Source organism: Syngnathus typhle, linkage group LG18 (assembly GCF_033458585.1).
Source record: "Syngnathus typhle isolate RoL2023-S1 ecotype Sweden linkage group LG18, RoL_Styp_1.0, whole genome shotgun sequence".
In the NCBI taxonomy this organism is placed as follows: domain Eukaryota; kingdom Metazoa; phylum Chordata; class Actinopteri; order Syngnathiformes; family Syngnathidae; genus Syngnathus; species Syngnathus typhle.
In genome coordinates, this window is record NC_083755.1 from 5,630,173 (window position 1) to 5,650,364 (window position 20,192).

The 20,192-nt window shown below is 45.2% G+C and overlaps 1 protein-coding gene and 1 long non-coding RNA gene across 5 annotated transcripts; both read left to right on the forward strand.

Moving 5' to 3' along the window:
• The first annotated feature begins 9,489 nt into the window (after positions 1–9,489).
• prr35 (proline rich 35) lies at positions 9,490–14,276 on the forward strand. The gene is made up of 4 exons (XM_061265082.1): positions 9,490–9,535; positions 10,250–10,301; positions 11,678–13,103; positions 13,234–14,276. The coding sequence occupies exons 3-4, from the start codon at positions 11,809–11,811 to the stop codon at positions 14,006–14,008; spliced, it is 2,070 nt and encodes a 689-aa protein (XP_061121066.1). The 5' UTR covers positions 9,490–9,535; positions 10,250–10,301; positions 11,678–11,808; the 3' UTR covers positions 14,009–14,276.
• Positions 14,277–15,461: 1,185 nt separating this feature from the next.
• On the forward strand, positions 15,462–19,821 carry LOC133143185 (uncharacterized). Of its 4 annotated transcripts, none has more exons than XR_009710376.1 (5): positions 15,462–15,576; positions 15,647–16,446; positions 16,647–17,872; positions 17,931–18,922; positions 18,999–19,821. It is a non-coding gene; the product is annotated as an uncharacterized LOC133143185 (long non-coding RNA). The 4 variants fall into 4 exon arrangements; XR_009710374.1 differs by having other exon boundaries at positions 16,647–17,855; XR_009710375.1 differs by having other exon boundaries at positions 16,647–17,851.
• Positions 19,822–20,192: the final 371 nt, after the last annotated feature.

Here is a 20,192-nt window from a genome sequence, read left to right on the forward strand (position 1 = left end):
AACAGTCGCAGCCCCCCCACCCCCTCCTCTCGTCCCCCCAGCCTGCACGGGGCCTGCCAGATCTGCATATTGGCCCCACGGTGCTCGGATCGGAGGTGCCGCAAACTCGGGTGCGTGCGGAGCTGGTGAAATGTCTTCCACGCGAGAGGAGCTAGACGAGAGGAGCGCGTGAGCCGGTCGAGGGGAGACAGAAGGCGGGCCGTTCTGGATTCCTTCGAGCAACTCCAAATAGATTTCCAGGCAAAACATATTTGCATACGGCAAGACAGTGCTACGAGCTATCCCGGCGAGCTGAGGCGTGTGTGCACTGAACAGATGGATAATGTTTTTAGAGCTTTCTTGCAGAAATTTCAGCCCATTAAATTGAGATCTTGGGCATTATTCAGCCGGCGTTTGTTCACCGACATGACAAAGAGGCAAGCGGATCAAGCTGCTCTCGTTAATCACACATCGTTCCCGATAGACCAGGCCCGGGTGGCTTTTCGGCTCAAGGGCCACATTTGATTTGGACAGATGGGCCAGGTCAGTCGGAGATGAGCATTAAAAAAAAACAATGCAATATGTTAATGGTTGCTTTAAATAATAAAAAGAGTTTATGGTTCTTCAACCAATTAACCAAATAAAAATAAGTATTGTTTTGATTTTTTTCTAAATGAAAGATTTTTTTATTTCTAATAATTAATTTATGATTAATAACTATATAGTACACTGTACATTGTCCACATGTATCACTATTGCCATTTATTTTATAAAATAATACACTTTTATGAAAATCTTTAATGAAGTAGTTTAGCCATTTAATTGTACACAATTCATAATAAAAATGAATTAATCTTTAATATTTCGTGTTTTGTTTTTTATATACAAAAATTGCATTAATAAATACATTTTAGGGACACAAAAATGATGTTCAGTGTGTCAGTCCATATGCAGCTTGCCAGCAATATTTTCCCCACCTTTGCTTGCTTGCGAAATAGTAGGAACATAAAGACCTCAATGTTAGTTCAGCCCTTCCTTCCCTCTCTCTCTCTCTCCAAGAGCTTGTAATGCGCCAGTATGGCCCCTCGTCGTCCCCCTCTGGGCTGTATGAAAAATTCACCAGGGCCTCCCATTAGAGTCATTCCGAATCAGGAAGCAAAGCGTCTCGATGGGCCCACACCACACTTTAACATCTTCGCACTTATCAACGCAAATTGTTCTATTTACAAAACACAAAAATCACAGCCGGTTGGCCATTATGGTTTTTCACAGGATTTTCTTTTCCCCACATTTATTTATGTGTACGATTTTTGCAGTGCTTTTGTTTAAAAAAAAAAAAATGAAAAAAGCTTCGTCAGTCATGAACATTTAAAAGCAGATGGACAATACCATTTTTAGCGGTCACCTTTCACACTGACTGTGCGAAGCCTGACCTTTCAGAGCGGTGAGGGTGAGAGTTCTTGGCTTCCACCGGTGCAATACCTCCAGGCAGGGACACCCAAGCCAGTCGCTTATTTTAAAGTCTTTAAAGCGACAATATAACTATTTGAGTCTGCATCTTTATTTTCAGCAATGACTTATTTCCAAATATGCCCATGCATGTTTTAGAATTGGCCCCTTAGTGGCGTGCCTCCTCCAAACATATGAGCGCTGCCACAATGCACTATGCTGCCAGGCGTGTCGTGGCCTCCTGATTAAATATTACAAGCCTCTAAATGGATGGAGATTAGCCTATGTGGGAATGTTAGGGTCTAATTTACCCCCCGGCCAGAAGAGTCCTCTGTGTGTGTGTTGTGGGGGAAAAAAAAGTAGGGAGTGCAATACATGGGTGAGAAGTGTTTTTTTGCAGGACGGCAACAGGAAGTGCTTTTTAATTCTTTCTATGTATTTCAATAGTGACCTCTTATGCTGTCAATATACTGCAGGTATTTAAATCCTATTTATTTCATTACGAATAATAGGTCAAGTCTATGTAAATGAGACTGCAGGGCTTTGTGTTTAGCACATGCTGAACCCGTGTTCAAATGTGACACGGCAGGGAAAGTGTTCAATTCCCACTTGCCATTCAAATTTCGCGGAATGTTTTCAGTGTTGTGTTATGCCAGCTCAGCATTGGGTCCTGAATTATTGATGCCTTGGTTTTGTAGTTCACCACCTATAAAATGCTTTTAAGGACGCGAGTGCATGTTTTGAGGTCTTTGCATGAAATGCTTGAACTTTATTATTTATAAACAAACATTTTATGGAAAAGGGAGGCTTTTTTTTTTGCCCATGTTATCTCGAGCTAATTTGTGACTACAGTTTCATATTTTTGAAATCATTTGGTTGCTCATTACAGTCCCCTAATTGGTACAAATTAGTACTTTGCGGCCACAGATTAGCGTTTTGCGCCCATGTTCCAACGAGCTAATTCATCTACGGCGACGCGTAGCGCATGTAACACTGCCAGGCCTTAATTCTCTCTTCATTTTTTGTTCATAATGGGCAAACACATCCATCACACACGGATGTTTGTGCAGCATCCTCAGACAATAACCGCACACACACATGCACACACCAGCAGTCTGCGCCACTGGGCAGAGACTAGCCTGAAAGATTGAAAGCAATTAAAACTATCATCTGCAGTGGCTCTGGGCTGGCCCGTGGCTGCGAGGGGGGAGCTGCCACTGTGCATCAGCCTCTCGGTCGGTCTCCACGACGCTCTGCCACGGGAGAGCCCAAGTGGCAGCACACAAGAGCTGACGCACTCGGCAATACAGCGAACCCCGTTTAGCGCAAGGGTATGTTTCACACCCATCTGCAATAGTTCGACAAAATACAAATCATTTTACCACCTAGTGAATTAACATGTTAAGACCTACGACGTTTTAAAAATGTGTGTTGAGAATTGTGTTGTTTTTTTGTCTACTTGTGTTGCCGCAGCGTTTTTATAGAAGTCCGTTGATTAAAGCGTTCTAATGCGATGCATTTACCCCTCCATGCGTCATTTGTTAGCATTAAGCTAGAAAAAGGCAAAAAAAACAGTGAAGACGGAAAAAGTTTTTTCGAAGCGATATGAAAACTTTGTGCAGACTGCCTGCAGTGATATGCGCGTCTTTTTTTGTAAAAGTCGGAACTCCATCCCAACTCAAAGCACACCTGCATAAACACACACACACGGAGCTCGGCAGTCAGATATCATTAAGTTGGAGTAGCGTAACTCCAAGCTGTTTGGGACAGAACCCCAAGCGTCTTCCACGTGTTCCGCCGTCTCGCTCTGTTCGGATTGGCCCTCAGCAAGTTTCCTCAGGACAATCCCACCGCCGCCATTATCAGCTACCGTAACCGCTCTGTCTTAGCTCTCCGATCAGCTCTCGAGCTGTCACTCTCACTTACCGTCGACATTAGCACCGGTGCTTCCCTCATCCTGGTCCTCCCCTCGGTGTGTTTGAGTACATATCTCCGCTATTCGGCCTCCTACTTAATTTGACAGTTCCCTGTTTTGTCAGTGTGACAGGCCCATAGCGAGACACTAATAGGCCACGGAGACCACCAGCAAAGGCACCAGCCACGGAGGGCCCCGCGGTGCCAGTCCGCATCACCCTCCACGTCTCTCGGGGCGATGCGGGCTGGAGCGAGAGTGGGTCAGGGCTGGAGTGGTCAGGCGGCATCGCTGTCACAGCAGACTGGACGCGGCCTCAGTGCTGACACCCGTCACTATACTGTAAGCAAAGTCGCGCCCCTCCACCATCACCCAGACAAGGGGAGAGTCAAAAGAACAGCCAGTGGGGGTATCTAATGACTAGGCCTGCCAATCTCAGACAGAAATGCAGTCAGGGAATTACCTCCATGTTGTGTGCTATTTATTATCTGCGCGAGACAAGTTTGATGCATGAAGCTGGCAAATCTGCTTGACACAATGTACATTAATACTGTACAATGGCGCCTTGAGATTTTCAAGTGCTATGGCGGCAGTGAGCTCAACTCTCCTGACTAGTTTGGCAAATACATTGACTTTTTTTTTTCCTCCCAAAAGGCCTCAAATTATGACTTGTAACAGAAAACGTGCACGATGAGCTCGTTGTTATTTTTCTGTCAGGGAAAAAATTGTAATGAAGATCAATTCAAAAAATGTGTTTTATCGACTTTGTTAACAGAGCACAGTATTAAAGTGTGACAGGAACATGGGACGTGGGGATCTGCCAGGGGGGACTTTGGTGTGGTGAATTATTAAGGTTTACTAATACTTGGTAAATCCCCTCTTTGTCCTGTCCATTACCGACCTGTCACATCCTCTCACCACTGCTAGACTGACTCACTTGCTTCATCTAGATGACAGAAGTTAAACTGTGTTCCGGAGGAGATGGGAGGAGGGGGGTGCAGTCGGGGATGATGGGGGGGGGGGGGGGGGCACTGTAAGTAGGCTCCAGGGCTGGATGGTTTGGGTAGCCCACACGAGTATTTAACGCTGCCTTGTGCATTGCTTTCTTCTAACCAAACTAGAGAATGCAATTTGCGCTGAAATTGTTTTTCACTCCTCCGCCGACATTTGTCACACTTGATGTTGAAGAGCATTCACATAACGATGCAAAAAATGCTTCTAAAGACAATGACGCAGTGGCTGGACGAGCTTAGCCAACTCCTTGTCCATCCTATCTTCCTCATGAACTCCTCTCGCATCCACACCAGCAGCTCCCTCCTTGTGATGCGCCCCCATCGCCCCCCCCCCCCCCCCTCCTCCCAAAACAGCAAACCTTGCCTTGCCTCAGTGCGTGCCTGGCGGACTCTCTCGGCGGTCTCGACAGCCGAGCTGGTCGTTGCCCCGAGCGCCGTGAAGCTGTCGCCTCTTGTTAGTGTCACCACGCCTGCCTGCTCCTTGATTAGAGGGAGAGGTGCATGGAAAGGAGTATGTGTGTGTATTTATGTGGTTGTGCTTCTTTGCTAAAGCATGGGGGTGCGTGGTCACTACTAGCCCCCCCCCCCCCCCCCCATGCTTTCGCCTTGTCCCCGCAGAGTTGCTTTTAAAGATCAGTGATTTGGTCAATTGGGATGGCAAGTCCAATCCCGCGGAAGGTCACTGATGACTCAATGGACCGGTCAGTGAGGCCGGCTGTCATGTCATTATTGTGTGTGTGTGTCTGTGTGTGTGTGTGTGTGTGTGTGTGTGTATGTGTATGTGTAAACTCGGGTTATTATAGCTAATGAAAATTGAACAAAATGAAACTAAAATAAAAAAATAAAGAGAAATCCTGTTAAACAAATAAAAAAATAACTAAAACTACATATTAGCGCTATTGTAGTTTAATTTATTTTATGAGACAATACTTAATGACTTTCTAAAAAAAATTTTAAATCTTGCAACCCAACTATTTCATCGTTCCTGCCTCATTAGCGCTTGTTTTTTTGTTTTGTCACTGGAATAGTTAAAGCAGAGCGTGACCTTGGTGCAAACTTTGGACTGATGTGATAGTCAGGTCAGTGAGTTGCTGCACCCCGAGGGGTCCAGAAGTGTGCTATGTGCACGAGTCCACTTCCTGAATGTCGTGCCCAAGGCGCAGCTGTCCATTTGTGGACAATTTCTCTGCCCAAAGGGACCACTGACTGTGGTACTCTCTGGACCTTGTATACACACACACTCTTTCCATCTGTTTGGCTCTATCTATCATTCACCCCTCTGGAAAACACAAGTAGACATCTTGGTCCATCATGAATTTAAAGTACCGACTGGACTATGACGATTTATTGGAGTGGACTCAGGAGTGGCTTTGGTTTCCCCCCTCTCTTAATAACTGAGAAGAAAACTGAATACGTTATTGCAATGTGTTCACTTTGTTGTGACTAACAGATATACTAACTTAGCTAACGATGAGCTTGTATTTGTACTTTTTACTGCCCGCCTCTGAGCTTCCAGTAGCAGCTTAGCGGCAGTGAAGAGGCACGAGGCTGACAGCCTCCGAGAAGCAAACAAGCCTTTCCCCCCCCCAAGCTATGGCTTCCTGACTTGTTTATTTGCTAACTGGCTGAGAGGGTCTGTGCTGCTGCTCTGCTGGGGGGCAGAGGGAGAACATATGGTTTGCTAAAACATGAACTTGTAGTTAGGAAGCCGAAGCACCCTAAGGGATGATGCTGACGGCCTTTGGTCCCTGTCTCCCTCGATTCCTGCCGCATGAAAAGCCAGCGACGCACGGGCCTCCTCCAGGAGTTGGCGCTCTCTCGCCACCCCCCAACTAAGGAAAAGTGATGGTGGGGGGCCGGGTCGCAGCTGGGAAAGTGACTGACACCAGGCTCCCCAGAGTGTGATGCTCCTGCATTACTGGGGGAATACAAGCCTGGTCCCGGCATGAGGCCGCACTGGTTCGCGGGTCCCCACACATATGGACGTTTACCATGCGGGTCGTGTTTCGATTTTGACGCATTTGTCAGGAAATGCATCTTTGGCGCTTTGGGAATTTCTCAGGTTAGATTAGATCCAACTGTACATCATAGGAGTGGAGACATTTTTCATACAAGCTCGCTCGGGCACAACATATTAGCCACTTTGCACTCTGTGTGTGTTATTGCATTAGTTAGCTAAAGCAACTATACGTCATCATGCGCGTCTAGATTATAAAGTGGATAACTGGTGAGCGAGTTCAAGTTGTTGAGGGTGGTCGTCCGCCGAGCTGGCGGCTATGTCAGCTAACTTACACAGATTGCTGCGTTGACATGGAGACACACACATGCACCCCCGCGAGGTGTTCACTCACATACACACGCACACACACATGGTCTCGCACACCCTACATTGATGAACAAACACATGCGCTCCCTGTGGGTCAGTGACTTAATATGCACATACTTACACATTGTTGATACAGACACACAAACACACACACACACACCCTGAAGGTCAGTGCTGTGATGGACAGCAGTGGTGATGCGCTGTGACACAATCAGCTGCTTCCCTTCATTCCCTCTCGCTTTTCCCCCGTCAGGTGACACCCATGAAATAAATAAATTAATAAATAAATAAGTAAACAAATAAAATACCCTACCTCCTGAGGGTATAATGGGTGCTAGTGTGTCAAGTCCAGAAGCAGCAGGTTACCATCTCGTCAGTCCTTAAAGGTGGTTGCAGACTACCGAACAATTTTTCATTGGCTTTTGAACAAGGACTTTTTGTAACAGTGTATGAAAACAATAATGATCTCATTTACTTTTCCAGAGTGAAATCTGAGCCCGTTTATTTGAACACAAAGTTATTTCTTTGTTTTATGAATGGCAACAGGTGGATACCTTTCGCCATCTAGTGGAAGAGCATTGAATTATTCTTCCTGTCACTACATGTCACTGGCATAGATAGATGAACAAATATACAATATGTGTAGCAAATAAATAGTCATTCATCACAATCAATAATCAGTCATAGTGTTGGGAATGACTGTGTTAATGCGGTTAGCATTGCAAAGAGTAGCAGGTCGCGCGGAACTAAAACATCCAGTTTGAGACCAAAGAGAAGGGCAAAACTGTCTGCAGAGGAAAAACCCCAACGACTCATAGGTCCCGTCATAGCTGAACCTTGATATCTGCCCTTTTCACATATGAAGCCAGCAGACTTTGAAGGGCTGCCTTTTTACAAGCTGGACAGCGGCCAACGCTCGTCCGGCCCTCATCTGTATAATTTGCCTTGTGTGTTCATTTAAGAGTGAAAGTGGAAATGTCTCATTGTTTGCTCCCAGCGGCTGCAACTGACATAATGTGAGGGCAGGACACTTTGCAATCTTGGTATCTTTCTTTATATTTAATATCAGCATTCAGAAATCTCTCGGGGAATTATTCTTATGCAATATTTGCTCCTATTTTGACTTGGATAAAAACATCTGCTCGGCACCTAACTTGCCGTTAACTTAGCCTACCCTAAAAATTCAATTTCTAGTGTTGAAATCTTTTTTTTTAGTGCGGAAGAAACATTCTACTGCCAGAAAGTGGACAGTGGAGAAAGTGGAGTTGCCTCCACCTAAATCTTCAATAAAGCAAATGACTAAAGATTCTCAGCAACATAGAGCACGGAATAGCTTTGGGGTGTTGCTTTCCTTTGATAAGGAAGTGGGGAAAGGGGCTTGGGGTTCTGTGGTGAATAATTGATAGTGGCTGAGAGCGATATGAGTTTAGTTAATGTGCCCAGCAGCGCACGCTCAGAGAAGAGCTGTTAGCCATCCCACCTCAGGCCTCAAACTCACAGAGTGGAAGGAGAGAGGAACACTCATCTCGAGTTGGAGGAGACTTTTCTATTTTAAACAAATAGTCCATCTTATAAGACATGCGGCAAAAAGTGTGTGTTTGGATGCATGCGCACAGCTGGCTCTGCCTGGTGGGCGTGTTGTCGGAGCCCTCCAGTTCCTTTCTCAGAGCCGTAATGGACTGCGACTGTCAGGCTCCGCAGATGCCGCTCCATAAGGACGCTTAGCTCATCCTTGTCTTCATCCTCCTCATCATCTTTCAGTCTCTTTTCAATTTACCACTGCATCAGGAGGCCCATTTTAGTATTAATATTGGAAGAGAGAGAGAGAAAAAAAAAATCATTCATTGTACAAGGCAAGCTCGACAGTGACAATAAAATACAGAAATGATGGAAATAAAAAAAATAATATTTAGACTAAAACCTTGAATTAGGAGAATCTCAAGAGTAGCTTCTCTCTGTAGCAGGACAAGAACCTGATGTCTGAAGTAGACATGGTCCAGCTTTTTTCAGAATCTTCTGCCATGGCAGTCTTGCTCAAGAGTACGTCAAATGTTTAACATCAGGGTCCCCCCCCCCCCGCAAGTCAGTCATCTAGTCAGGGACCCTTCGAGAGGCATCAAGCTGCCTGTCGTGCCGATGCGGCCAAATGGAGGCTGACAGGCCGCTACATAGAGCCTAACCATCTGGAGCAAATGTGACAGCGGGGGGAAGACCATGTCTGCTCAATCAGGAGGAAGGGCAGGAGAGCTCGGTGACACGGACGACCAGGAGGAGAAGGTAGATATCTCGAAAGGCACACGGGAGTTCCTTTTTTTTTTTTCTTCTGAGTCGAACAAGCTGTTTGTCTTTCACCGTGCACGACAGCTCAGCAATATCGGAATAGTAGGTCGGTTGATGGATGGATCGCTGTAGATAGCTATCCAGATATCTTTTATTAAATGTATTGGTCCAGTATCATTCAGCTTACTTTCAAAGTGACTAAATGTGTTGGTAACGAGGAAAATAGCAATTAGTAGTCCTCATCACGGATGAATTGAGAATCACGTCAAGTATTAAGATGCCATCACTCACTGGTGTAACCTTTAAGCTCAACTTGGCTGCAAGGTCCGGAGCACATTTGACAAGGCAAAGTGGAGGTGCTTGCAGGGTAAAGGGGTGTAAGGGTGGGGTGGGGTGGGGTGGCTGCTTTATTGTAGTGCCTGAGGGCGACGCTCCCAGTCAATATAAATGTGCACGCTCGCTCCTGCTGTGCTCCCATTTGAGTCCAGGGACGGACGAGAGGCAGACAGACAGCACCGGGCGGGCGGGCGGGATAACAGCATCACTCTGATGAGACGCACACTTCACACTTTTCAGGTAACTTGTATTGTTTGTTTTTATTACAAGTCTTCTTGCGTGTCTGGAATCATTCAAGAGACACAATATTAAAAAGTGGCTTTTATTTATTTTTTTATCTTCAATGAAATGTTAACTAAAAGTAATAATGGCAATTTTTGTTGTGGTTTAATGCTTAGGAATATTAATATCATTTTGTTAAGTAATCCTGCATGGACTGCTAATGAAGCACTTTGCGTGTGTGTGTGTGGCTTTGGAGACATTTAAAAGTCATTCATTTTTTTTATGTCACTTTAGTTTGAACTGAAATAAATTATTTCAATGACTTTGTGTTTTACATTTTATGCAAATATTGCATTTTATATTTAGATTTGTATTCAATTTAATTATAATGAAACGTGTGTGTGTGTCGTGAACGGGGAAAATGGAAAAGAAAAATGAAATGTAAAGCTGGGCTTCTGCTTGGAAGCAATGGATGGATAAATGAGATCACTTTACAAAAAGCAGTTTTACAAATGATAGTTAATTTTTCACAAGTGTGATTTTAAAAATTGCAAGGAAATAGTCATTTCAATCATAGACGGTTAACTAGTAATATTAACTGAATTACAACATTAACAATAATACTAATAGTGATCACTTTTATTGTTATACATAATCTTTGAAGAAAAGGTGATAAATTAAAACCAACAAAACTGATCATTTAACAGTTTTTTTTTTTTCTTTCTGTGCCAGGACCGTTGTGTTCTTGGAAGAAGACGACTCCAATCCCCGAAATCATAACAAGGTACTTGAATAGAAATAAATCCGTGGCCATTTTTGAAACGCTCGCCCGCAGAGTGTCACTTTTCTGTCCACTGATGCATGCCAAAGTGCTTCGAGTGTGTCCGTAATTTTGACAATAGATGTTCAAGTGCTTCATCGACTTTAAAAGCCCAAAACAAGACCGCAGGCTTGGGATATGGGGTTGGGGTGGGGAGGTGGGGGTCTCAAAGTGCACAGTCAGATAGCGAGTGATCCAGATATAGTGGCCTGAAGAGGATGAAACTGTACTGTAAAAAAAAAATGTTTTTATTGATTGTCTGGTAATAGCAGCTGTTCGGCTCCATTATGAGATAAAAGGGGAGGGGGGGGGGGTTCAGAGCCCCGAGGCGGACAAGCGAGTCGATGAATCGGGCTTCAACAGAACAACGAAAGCCACCAGCATCTCCGGGCAGAGGTGGTAAAAGTACTCTAAAGTATGGTGACAAAAAGACTAAACTTGTTTTTCAAGTTCAAAATAATGAATAATTCGATTTCCTCATTTGACACGAGCCCAAATGACGTCCTCAGACACGCTAACCACTCGCATTGTGTCGCCTGTGTTTGGCTTCAATTAATATATATTTGAAACATTTTTCATATCTTCAGCTCTTTTATCTTCGAATGGCCTGCGGATAAAGAAGAAATGAAAGCCTTAAAGCGGAATCTTTTAAATGAAGGCTCCTTGCATCCGCATTCAGCGCCGAGCACTCCCTAAAGTAAAACAAGATAATCGTTTCTTTTATCGTTCACGATGAGAGGGATGCCGTGTCAATTTGTTTTTGACGGCAATGAAAATAAACTTTAGGGCGTAAAAGTTCGAGCAAAATCAGACCTAGTTCAGGAGCGCTAGTGAACTTATTCACCGTGTCTTGACCCAGATCCCAGTCCTGCCGCTAATGATGCCCCTCAAGGCAAGTCCTCATTAGTAACCACCCCCTACTACTTTATCTTCGTTATCACAGTCTGGACTCATCTTGCGTGTTAGTTGGCCTTCAAGGTTTCTGGTCCCGAACACTAGGGGCCATCCCTAACCCCGCCCAGGTGCACAGCCCCACCGTCGTGTCCCATTTGCCTCCGAGGCTTTATCCTCACTCTGGCCTGGTATCCTGGTGGAACTAATGAGGAGTGGCAGGTACAGTGAGAAGCTCAAGTTAGCTTCATGGTGAGATGACCTTTTCCTCAGGTAGACAACACATGCAGTCTTAGAGAAAGAAAAAAAAAAGACATCATTGCACCTCAAGGGTGATGTGTAAACTTTTGTGCTCAAGGGCTGCGTTTGATTTTTAAACGGACAGATGGGCCAGGTCAAATGAAATGTCAAAATGTAACATTCAAGAAAATCATCTTGTCTGTTCACAGGCACTAAGAAAATGCATCGGAACATCATCAACCGTCCTCAAAGCTGAGGGGGCAAATGATCATAAATCGATTGCAACTAGTCTTGTGAATGATCTTAACCTGCATACATTTCCCAAATATCGAGAGCAGTCATGTCCAAGGACGACGTTTGCAAAGTGACATCTGCCAGCAAACACAAGGAGCGCAAACCCAAGAAGCCTCACTACATCCCTCGTCCGTGGGGCAAGCCCTACAACTACAAATGCTTCCAATGTCCCTTCACCTGCATGGAGAAGTCCCACCTGTACAACCACATGAAGTACAGCCTGTGCAAGAACTCTCTGTCCCTGCTCATCGAGTCAGACTGGCCCTACAAAAAGGGCAACAATGTCTTGCACTCTAATCAGCTGCGGCCGCTACAGCAGAGCCTCCGCGGGGCGGGGAAAGAAGCCCAGGACCAGGCGACACAGATTGAGGAGGGGCAGCAGAGGAGCGTGGAGGAGCAAGTGGACGATGGGGAAAACCAGAGACAGGAAGCAGAGGAGGCTCAGACATTGGCGAAAGAGCGCGCCGAAAAAGGAGACGCTGGAGAGTGCAAAGCAGATTCTCAATTGTTAATGGCAGACATGCTCTCCCTGGAAGACCAGCTCCTGCGAGCGCGCTCTGTGGAAGTGGAGGCCCAGTTGAAACATTACAAGACACTATCCAAGACCTGTTTGACAGCTCCCGGGTCGCTCTCAGACCAGTGGCGCCTCCTAACCGCCACCAAGGCCAAAATGGAAAGCGCTCAGGCGGGAATGAACAGTTCGATCCCTTGTTACCCTCCCCCGTCAAACCTGGCGGACTACCAGGACCCCAACGGGCTCAACCTTTCCGTACTCGGGGTGGGCTATCCCATCGGTCCGAGTCTTTTCTCCTACATGAACTCTGCGCTTCCCTCCACTCCAACCCACGCGCAGCTCGCCCAGCTCCCGTTCCTGGCTTCTGCCGCCCAGCTGATTCATCCAGCCTCTGGCAGCCACACAGACAGAACTCTCATCCCCTCACGGCTCTACTACCCTTTCCTGTGCGAACACAGCTTTGGACTGGCGTCCAGTCAGAGTGATAGCAGTAAAGGACACAAAACATCCTCAAACACTGTCGATGCACTTTCTTTATCTGGTTTCCAGCCCAAAGTCAATCTGTGGAAAGTGCCCGCCTTAAGGCCTGGGGCCGCCACGGTTTCCCCTGTCGGTCGGATGTCACCTCAGGGAGGTTCTTCCGACCCGGCCTACAGGCTGGGGGATAAAGCGCAAGCCAAAGAAAGTAAAACGACTTGGGCTCTCAAGAGGACGGGCGGACCCATAGAAGTTCCTGTCGAAAAGAAGCCGACGATGGGCTTCCCTTTGGAATTTCTCAAGAACACCCAGACAAGTCCTACTCTAAATATGACATCAGACAAACTTGGGTAAGTGACTGCAAATTATTTTAATAACAGCTGAAAAGAAGTTTGCGACAAAAAAACAACAACCATAGAGTAAAAGCAGAATACTTCAGAATCACTCATTTTCTCTTCTTTGTTACATTTCACTTTTCAGTTCACAGAATTTGCACCCCAAGACCAAGTCATCAGAATCCTCGTATGCAGATCATCTCACCAGTCCAAAGAGAGAAGTATCCTCTCACAGCGGCCAAGATCCCATGACCACGCTCCCCAGAGGGGACGGGGCCTCGGAGTCAGTGGCCACTCTCCTCAATGACCTCTCAAAGGCCTTGCAAGAGTATCAGGAAGCCGAGCGCAACATCTCCCACCTGGAGAAGGAGGACCTCCCTGTCCAGTACCATCTTTGGGAGCACCTGAGCAAAATCCGAAACGAGCTCTCGCACATCCATCAAGCTCTGGAGCGAACGACTCGCCAGAGCGACGGCCCGTTGGACCTTTCGTTCAAGAGAGACTCCACCGACTCGAAGGGTTTCAGCCTGAAGGACACCATCGCAGAGACGGACGAGGAGGAAGAGGAGGAGGAGGAGGACAAGGTGGAAGAGGAACGGAAAGCCACGAGAGCTTCGCTGGAAACTCGTAAGCAGTCGCTGGACATGCTGATCAAGATAAGTAACCCCGGAGCATCGGCGGTGACCTCGGACGTCCTGACTCAAGGAGCGCTGGCAATCAGGCACAGCCCCGCCGAGGCCTTATGGCCAAGCAGAACCACAAAGTGCGAAGCAGACTCCAGCGTGTTGCTCTGCCCCGACGGCAGATCTGTCATGTTTGCAGACATCCCGTGTTCGACCAAAGCAGCTAAAAGACCGACGTCCATACAGCGAGCGGAGGGGCAGTGTCCGCAGAGCCCTTTGCAAGCGGCAGACAATTAATCACTTTGCGGCCACAAAAAATATCAAGTTGTCTAAGGCTCTGTACATTTCCGATAAAAGACACGTCTCACACACGCACTGTTAACTTTTGATTGTCACGGGGTTGTCGGCACAATCAATTTGAGAATCATTTCCACCACTTTGTGAATAATGTGTAAAGAAATCGTACACTCTTTTAAAGGGTAAATGATTTTATGAAGACAATTTTATGTCTGTTGTGAATTCACTGAAAATAACATTGTATTATACACACTTTACTTGGAATAAAAACAGGAATAATAAATTTGAATGTCATTTCAAAGGGGCGAAACTCAACTTAAAAATACATTTGATGTCCTTTTTGTTCAATACTGCAATTTTTTCTAATATCAAATGTGTGCCTCATCTCATTGAAGGCTGGGTAACACTGACCTGATGAAGCGTTAAGGTCTATCAACACTCCGCTATGAGGTCGGACGTAGTCAAAAAGTCAAGCAGCTCCCCAGGCTAAATCACCATGACTGTCACCTGAATCACCTCCTGCAAAGGTCAGTGATCCCCAAGTCCATCAGTAGCAGGAGAAAGAGGGAGAACGGAGGACACCCAATAAGGAGCAGAGCTGCGTCCTGTGGCCTCTTCAACACCGAGCGAAAGGTCAGCTGACATAACCGCTAAAGCCCAACTAACTATTCACTTTGCTTTACATTTTGCAACTTATTCCAAGGTCATTTTCATCGTCCACATGTGAAACCCCGTAATGACAAAGGGAGAAATGCTTTGTTTATTCAAATTTAAAAAATATATATTTTAAGTCAAAAGTCAAAGTCTGCTTTATTATTATAAGAAACGAATAATAAAGGTCAACTGTGAGCCTTATATTTTCTCTTATTTTATATTATAGTTTCTGTAGCACTTTGAGATTCTTTTATGAAAAGCGATTTACAAATAAAATTTATTATTATTATTATATTGACAGGTGTGGATTGCCAATGTGAGCATTTAATAATGGAATACATCTACCAGTATTCAGAAAGAAAATGTAACTGTCACAGTTCCCGAAAAAACAAAAAAAACAATCAGGTAGATTTATTAAAAATGTGGATTATTGTACATCAAATTTTCAAAATTGTTTCCTAAATAAGCTTTCTCACATTATCTGAGTCAGAATAGAAATATGACTTGATGTTTTCGTTTTTTGTCTGAAAAAAGGAGGAAAAGTCAATCAGGAATTTGATTTGCAATTTTAGTCCAACAAAAATGGAAAAACAGCTCTACTTCTTTGGGATTCCGGAAGTTGTCACCAACTGCATTCTACATACTGACCAGGAGATGGCGACAGTGTGCCGCCTGAAAACAATGTAGGTTGCTCGATCGTTTTTAATCTCCAGGGTAAACCGAAGCAGTCATCTCGACAGGTCACTTGGTGGCGCTACTGCGCAAAGCGCCGTTCAACATGCAGGAGAAGAAGTTTGCCTTGGATCGGTGGACGTGACGTCAGACCCGCAGGTAAATTGAAAACAGGTGTGCACCAGGGAGTTATCAAATACGGATGAAGCAAGAGGGCGCCCGACCGCGTGGCATTATCTCAGGTAAACTGGAACACGAGCAAATGTTTGTCGTCCGTTGCCGTTTCTCACGACGCATTTTTGCTTGTTGCAGGATTTTCACACGCGATGGACGCAACCACGTTTGAGGTTTGAGCGCAGCGCGCCTCAATGCACTTGCACTTGTGTTCCGAAACGTTTTCGTTCGTTTTAATGCTGGGCAGCTCTGTTTCGTTTCTTTCATTTTTAACTCATGAATGAGACGTCTTTTACTTGGGGCTTGAACTATAAGTGTTTGTTTGACTCTAGTCAATGTTTGTTTGACTATAGTCAAACAAATACAAAAATATAACTTTCTTATTTATTGTATTTTTAATACGGTGGTATTTCATTTCACGTTATGCCATGAATGCGAGTTTTTCCTTCTCAAAATCAAATCCTTCCGCTCCAAAAATTAACCAAAACGGCGCCCGCATTCATTCTCGTACGTTGGAACTATTGGCAAGTGTGTATTTTTTCGGCTTTCAACGGTAAATTAAATGCCAAGTTGACTCCTACAGTTAATTTGCAAAAATCTATATTTACAATTGTTTTGAAAATGTACACATTTACTCATTCATTTGCATTCGGCTAAACCGCTAGCTCCCGATTGGTTAATTTTAATCAGATGTAAGGGTTTAAGTGAACTGTGGGCTCATATATGGAAAAATAAAGCAATGAAAACAGTCAGTTCTTTATTAGTCTTTTTTTCTTCTCTGCCCTTCCGAGTGTCCTTGTCCAATAGGAGAGCCAGACTATATACCAATATGCAATGTTGATCTGCGCCGCATCAAAACAATTGCTCTTGTGAATTCAACAAGTGAGCTGAAGTGACATGCTCACTGTAAAAGCTCAGCTCACTGAGTGAGAATAATGGTAAGAAATTTGTCTTTGCTTTTATTGTTAATGGGTGTTTTACAATGGGATAGCGGTTGTAATTCCTCAAGAAAGCTTTCTTACATCAATAAGTTTCTGTGCCTGAGATGGGAATGCGTCCTTTTTTTTTTGTACATGAATGCGATAGCACAAATGTAGTTACCAGCACTCAATTAATGGCGCCTTGCGTGTTTTTCCAGGGTTGAAGAGAAGCAATGAGGAAAGGACCAATTCCACACCCATTCAAGAATCAAGCAGCATGCCAATGTGGACATGTCATGTGTGGGGATCATCTGACCAGGAGGGGGCAGTGTTGTGCACTGGTTGCCTTTGGTTATGGATGCACGCCGGAAAGGTTGCCTTGAAATGAGGGCAGAGTTTTTGGGGGTCTGATGGTTGGACTTGCTTAAGAGGTGCGCTGGAGTTGTAGTTGAGGTTGTGGCTTGTCTGGATCCAGAGCAGCTTTGTCTTGTGCGAGGATAGCGGTTGAAAGCCGGCCGGCGCTTTGGGGGAAGGACTTCAATTTTTGCACACGCAAAGCCCTTTGAGACTTGACTGTGGGCAATGGAAATGAGCTTGACTTGACTCGGTCCGTCACACCGATCGACACAACCAAATCCTTGTCGTGTTTCACCCTTTTTGTTTCAGGTTTTGTGGAGGAACCAGCTTGGGTACCAATAGCAGAAGCCCAATGCCCAAGTTTGCTGTAAGAGCAGCGATGTCTTGTGCTAGGATTGCTATTGACGGCGCATTGTAACCTTTGTGTCCATCGACTACACTTGTTGACTATTGTAACATTTTGTCATTTTCTAACCTACCACTGTCGTACTTGCCTTCTTTGTTCTCCCCTCAGTGTAGGGCGACGTTGGAGCGAGCCGGTCCTGAAATTAAATTTTGCAATATGACTTGTAACATTTTCTTTTTCTAGCCTACCACTGTTGTACTTGCGTTCTTTGTTCTCCCCTCGGTGTAGGGCGGCGTTGGAGCCAACTGGTCAACGAGGTTCCGGAAACACAAACAAAACTTTGCCGTGGCGCCGAATGTCCAATTTTCCGATGTGACTTGTTGACTAGTGCAACATTTTGTCTTTACTGTCATACTTGGGTTCTTTGTTCTCCCCTCGGTGTAGGGAGACGTTGGAGCGAGCCGGTCCTGAATGTCCAATTTTGCAATACGACTTGCAACATTTTGTCATTTCCTAACCTACCACTGTCATACTTGCGTCCTTTGTTCTCCCCTTGGTGTAGGGCGGCGTTGGCGCGAGCCGGTCCACGAGAAACCACCGGTCGAGGGTCCCCAAGACCTAATGACGCGAGCAGCGCACAACTCATTGCATGTTCTGCCTTTTGCAGACTGGACGCAAAAGGGGGGGACGCATGGCCCGACCCGGCGATGGTAACCAAGAGTAGGTAGCTGCTGTGATCAAGTAAGCAAGTGTGACCTCCAACTTGGGGTGCTCTTTGAGTCTCGCATTGTTTCTGCAGATGGCGACCGGGACGCGACACGATCGGATCAGAAGGTGTGGCATCACTGAAGTATCCTGCAGCCAGCCAGGTTCTGAGGGAGACCCGCTTCCCTGGAGGCGTTGAGCTTCAATGCGTGAAATTGTTTTTTTTTTTCCTTTTTTAATTCACACCAGTGGTGTCCAAACGTCTGAGTGCCGCATACGGAAACAAATTCCTAATTGTTTGACACAAATTCATTAAACACGCAAATCAATCATGACATTTTGCTCTAAATATTTTGTGCTACTGCTACAAAACGGTGTTTATTTAGGTCATTCATGTGGTGTCTTGATAAACCGGACGTAGACATAGCAAAAATGAGGATAAACTACTACTGTATATCTGCGTGAAAGTTTGAACAGATGATTTGACTTGTAAACATATCTTAATATTTTGATGCCGTTCATCAGTAGTATTTTGGCGCTCTCCTAGTGGCCTGTGGGAAATAGCCCCTAGGCTGCCGTTTGAACACTAATGGTGATGTGTAGGGCTGCACGTGTATTGGAAAACTGCAATATGGTGGTATGTTATTGACATGCACTTAAAGAAAGAAAATATGTTTTTTTTAATGTGACCTAATGAAACGAGCTCGGTTTCCTTGCTTGTAATTATTTTAGATGACAAGTCATTGATGCAAGTTAACATCTAACTGAGCACATTCAGTTCAAATCAATTCTATCCCAAGTTTTTGCATGACTTTGCTCGATGCAATGGTCTGGCCCAGTACTGCCATATCACTGGTTTTTCAATATGTTGTGCAGCCTTGATTGAGTGCAAGCGCGCAGCAACGGCAAGCGACCGCGCAAGCGAGACTTTTGTGCTTGTCTTGAAAGGTGGATGAGAAGCTGCACAAAACGAAGAGCCGGCGGAGGGAGGTCACGAGAGATTGGCGAGCAAAGGAAGAAATCACCCCAAGAAAAGCAGTCTCCATGTGAAGAAGAGGAAGTAGCCTGATGCATGGCTGGCCAGAGGTGACATGACAATCAAATGTACAAGGAGAGCATACACTTTTTTTTAATTTACGTAGTTTCCTTATTTGTCCCGCAGGGCTCGCTCACATGGCGTCGGAGGGACTAGAGCAGTTCCTCAAATGAAGATGAGTACCATCTGCCGGTCACTGAGTACGTTGACAGAAGTGAACCGCATGCAACGGAGTGCCGTCTTTCTTTTTGCAGTTGTGTGAGGCAGAGGAAGGGTGCAAACGTCGAAAACCGGCCCGGAGCGGACCCGAACCTTCTGCAGACCTTAGCCCGTGACGAGCGGCCAACATGAGGCGGGTGCAGATGCGGCGAGGCTGGGTGGGCAAAGCAGCCAACATTTAGGGAGAGTATGACTTTCTTTTTTTTCCTTTTGCACTTTCTTGCCCTCCCTCCACTTTCTCACTGGGTGTGCACACTGTCTGTCTGCATGATGCTTCTCTTTCTTCCAAGTGCTGTTGTTGTGCAATATTGTTTTAAAGTGTTTTTTTTTAATACATAGAGTGAGCTGTAAAGTTTGTACTGTAATTGTGTGCCTCTGTACCTGAATTAAATTGTTAACTGAATTCAAGTGGTCCATTTTCAACATTGGCCTGTGTAGTCTCGCTGTGCGTAATGAGGTGAATGTCAAGTAGACTGACACACATAGATGCAAATGACAAGCGTGTCAAAGCGTAAAAAGTCGGCGTTGCAACCCATGAAGTATGTCTTTGGCAAACCTTTTTGCAACCCTGCTGTAAAATGGCCACTGAATTCAGAATCTGGCTCTGTTTTGGTGCACATTTTTTGTACGAGTAAAAGCCTTTATTTTATTGAAGTCCAAGCCTGTTTTTCTTTTTGTGGTTAGATTTGTCATGCGGGGTGTTTCTGTGAATAAAGTTAACTTTGGTGTGTTTTGTTTCTGTGGGTGGTCTTTGTAAATAAACTTTGGTGTGTCAGTTGTCATGCACAATGTGCCTCAGTTGATGCTGCATCTCGAATATGAAACTAATTACAAGTTTTGTTCCAGGTCATGAAGTCTTCATTTGCAGTCGGAGTACGAGGAACGCCTGTCCACTATACAGTGGAGAGGGCTGCCAAAGTGAATTTATAAGCATTACATGCAACTTCCAGAATCTGGGCCTTCAATTCAAAGCACTTAGTCTCATGTTGCTTAACAACACGGCCAACCTTGCTACCAGTACTGTGATAGCATCCAGTTCAGAGTTAAGTCTGCAAAAACACGTGAGTAAAGGCCACACCGTAACCTGTTTAGATGGTGTTC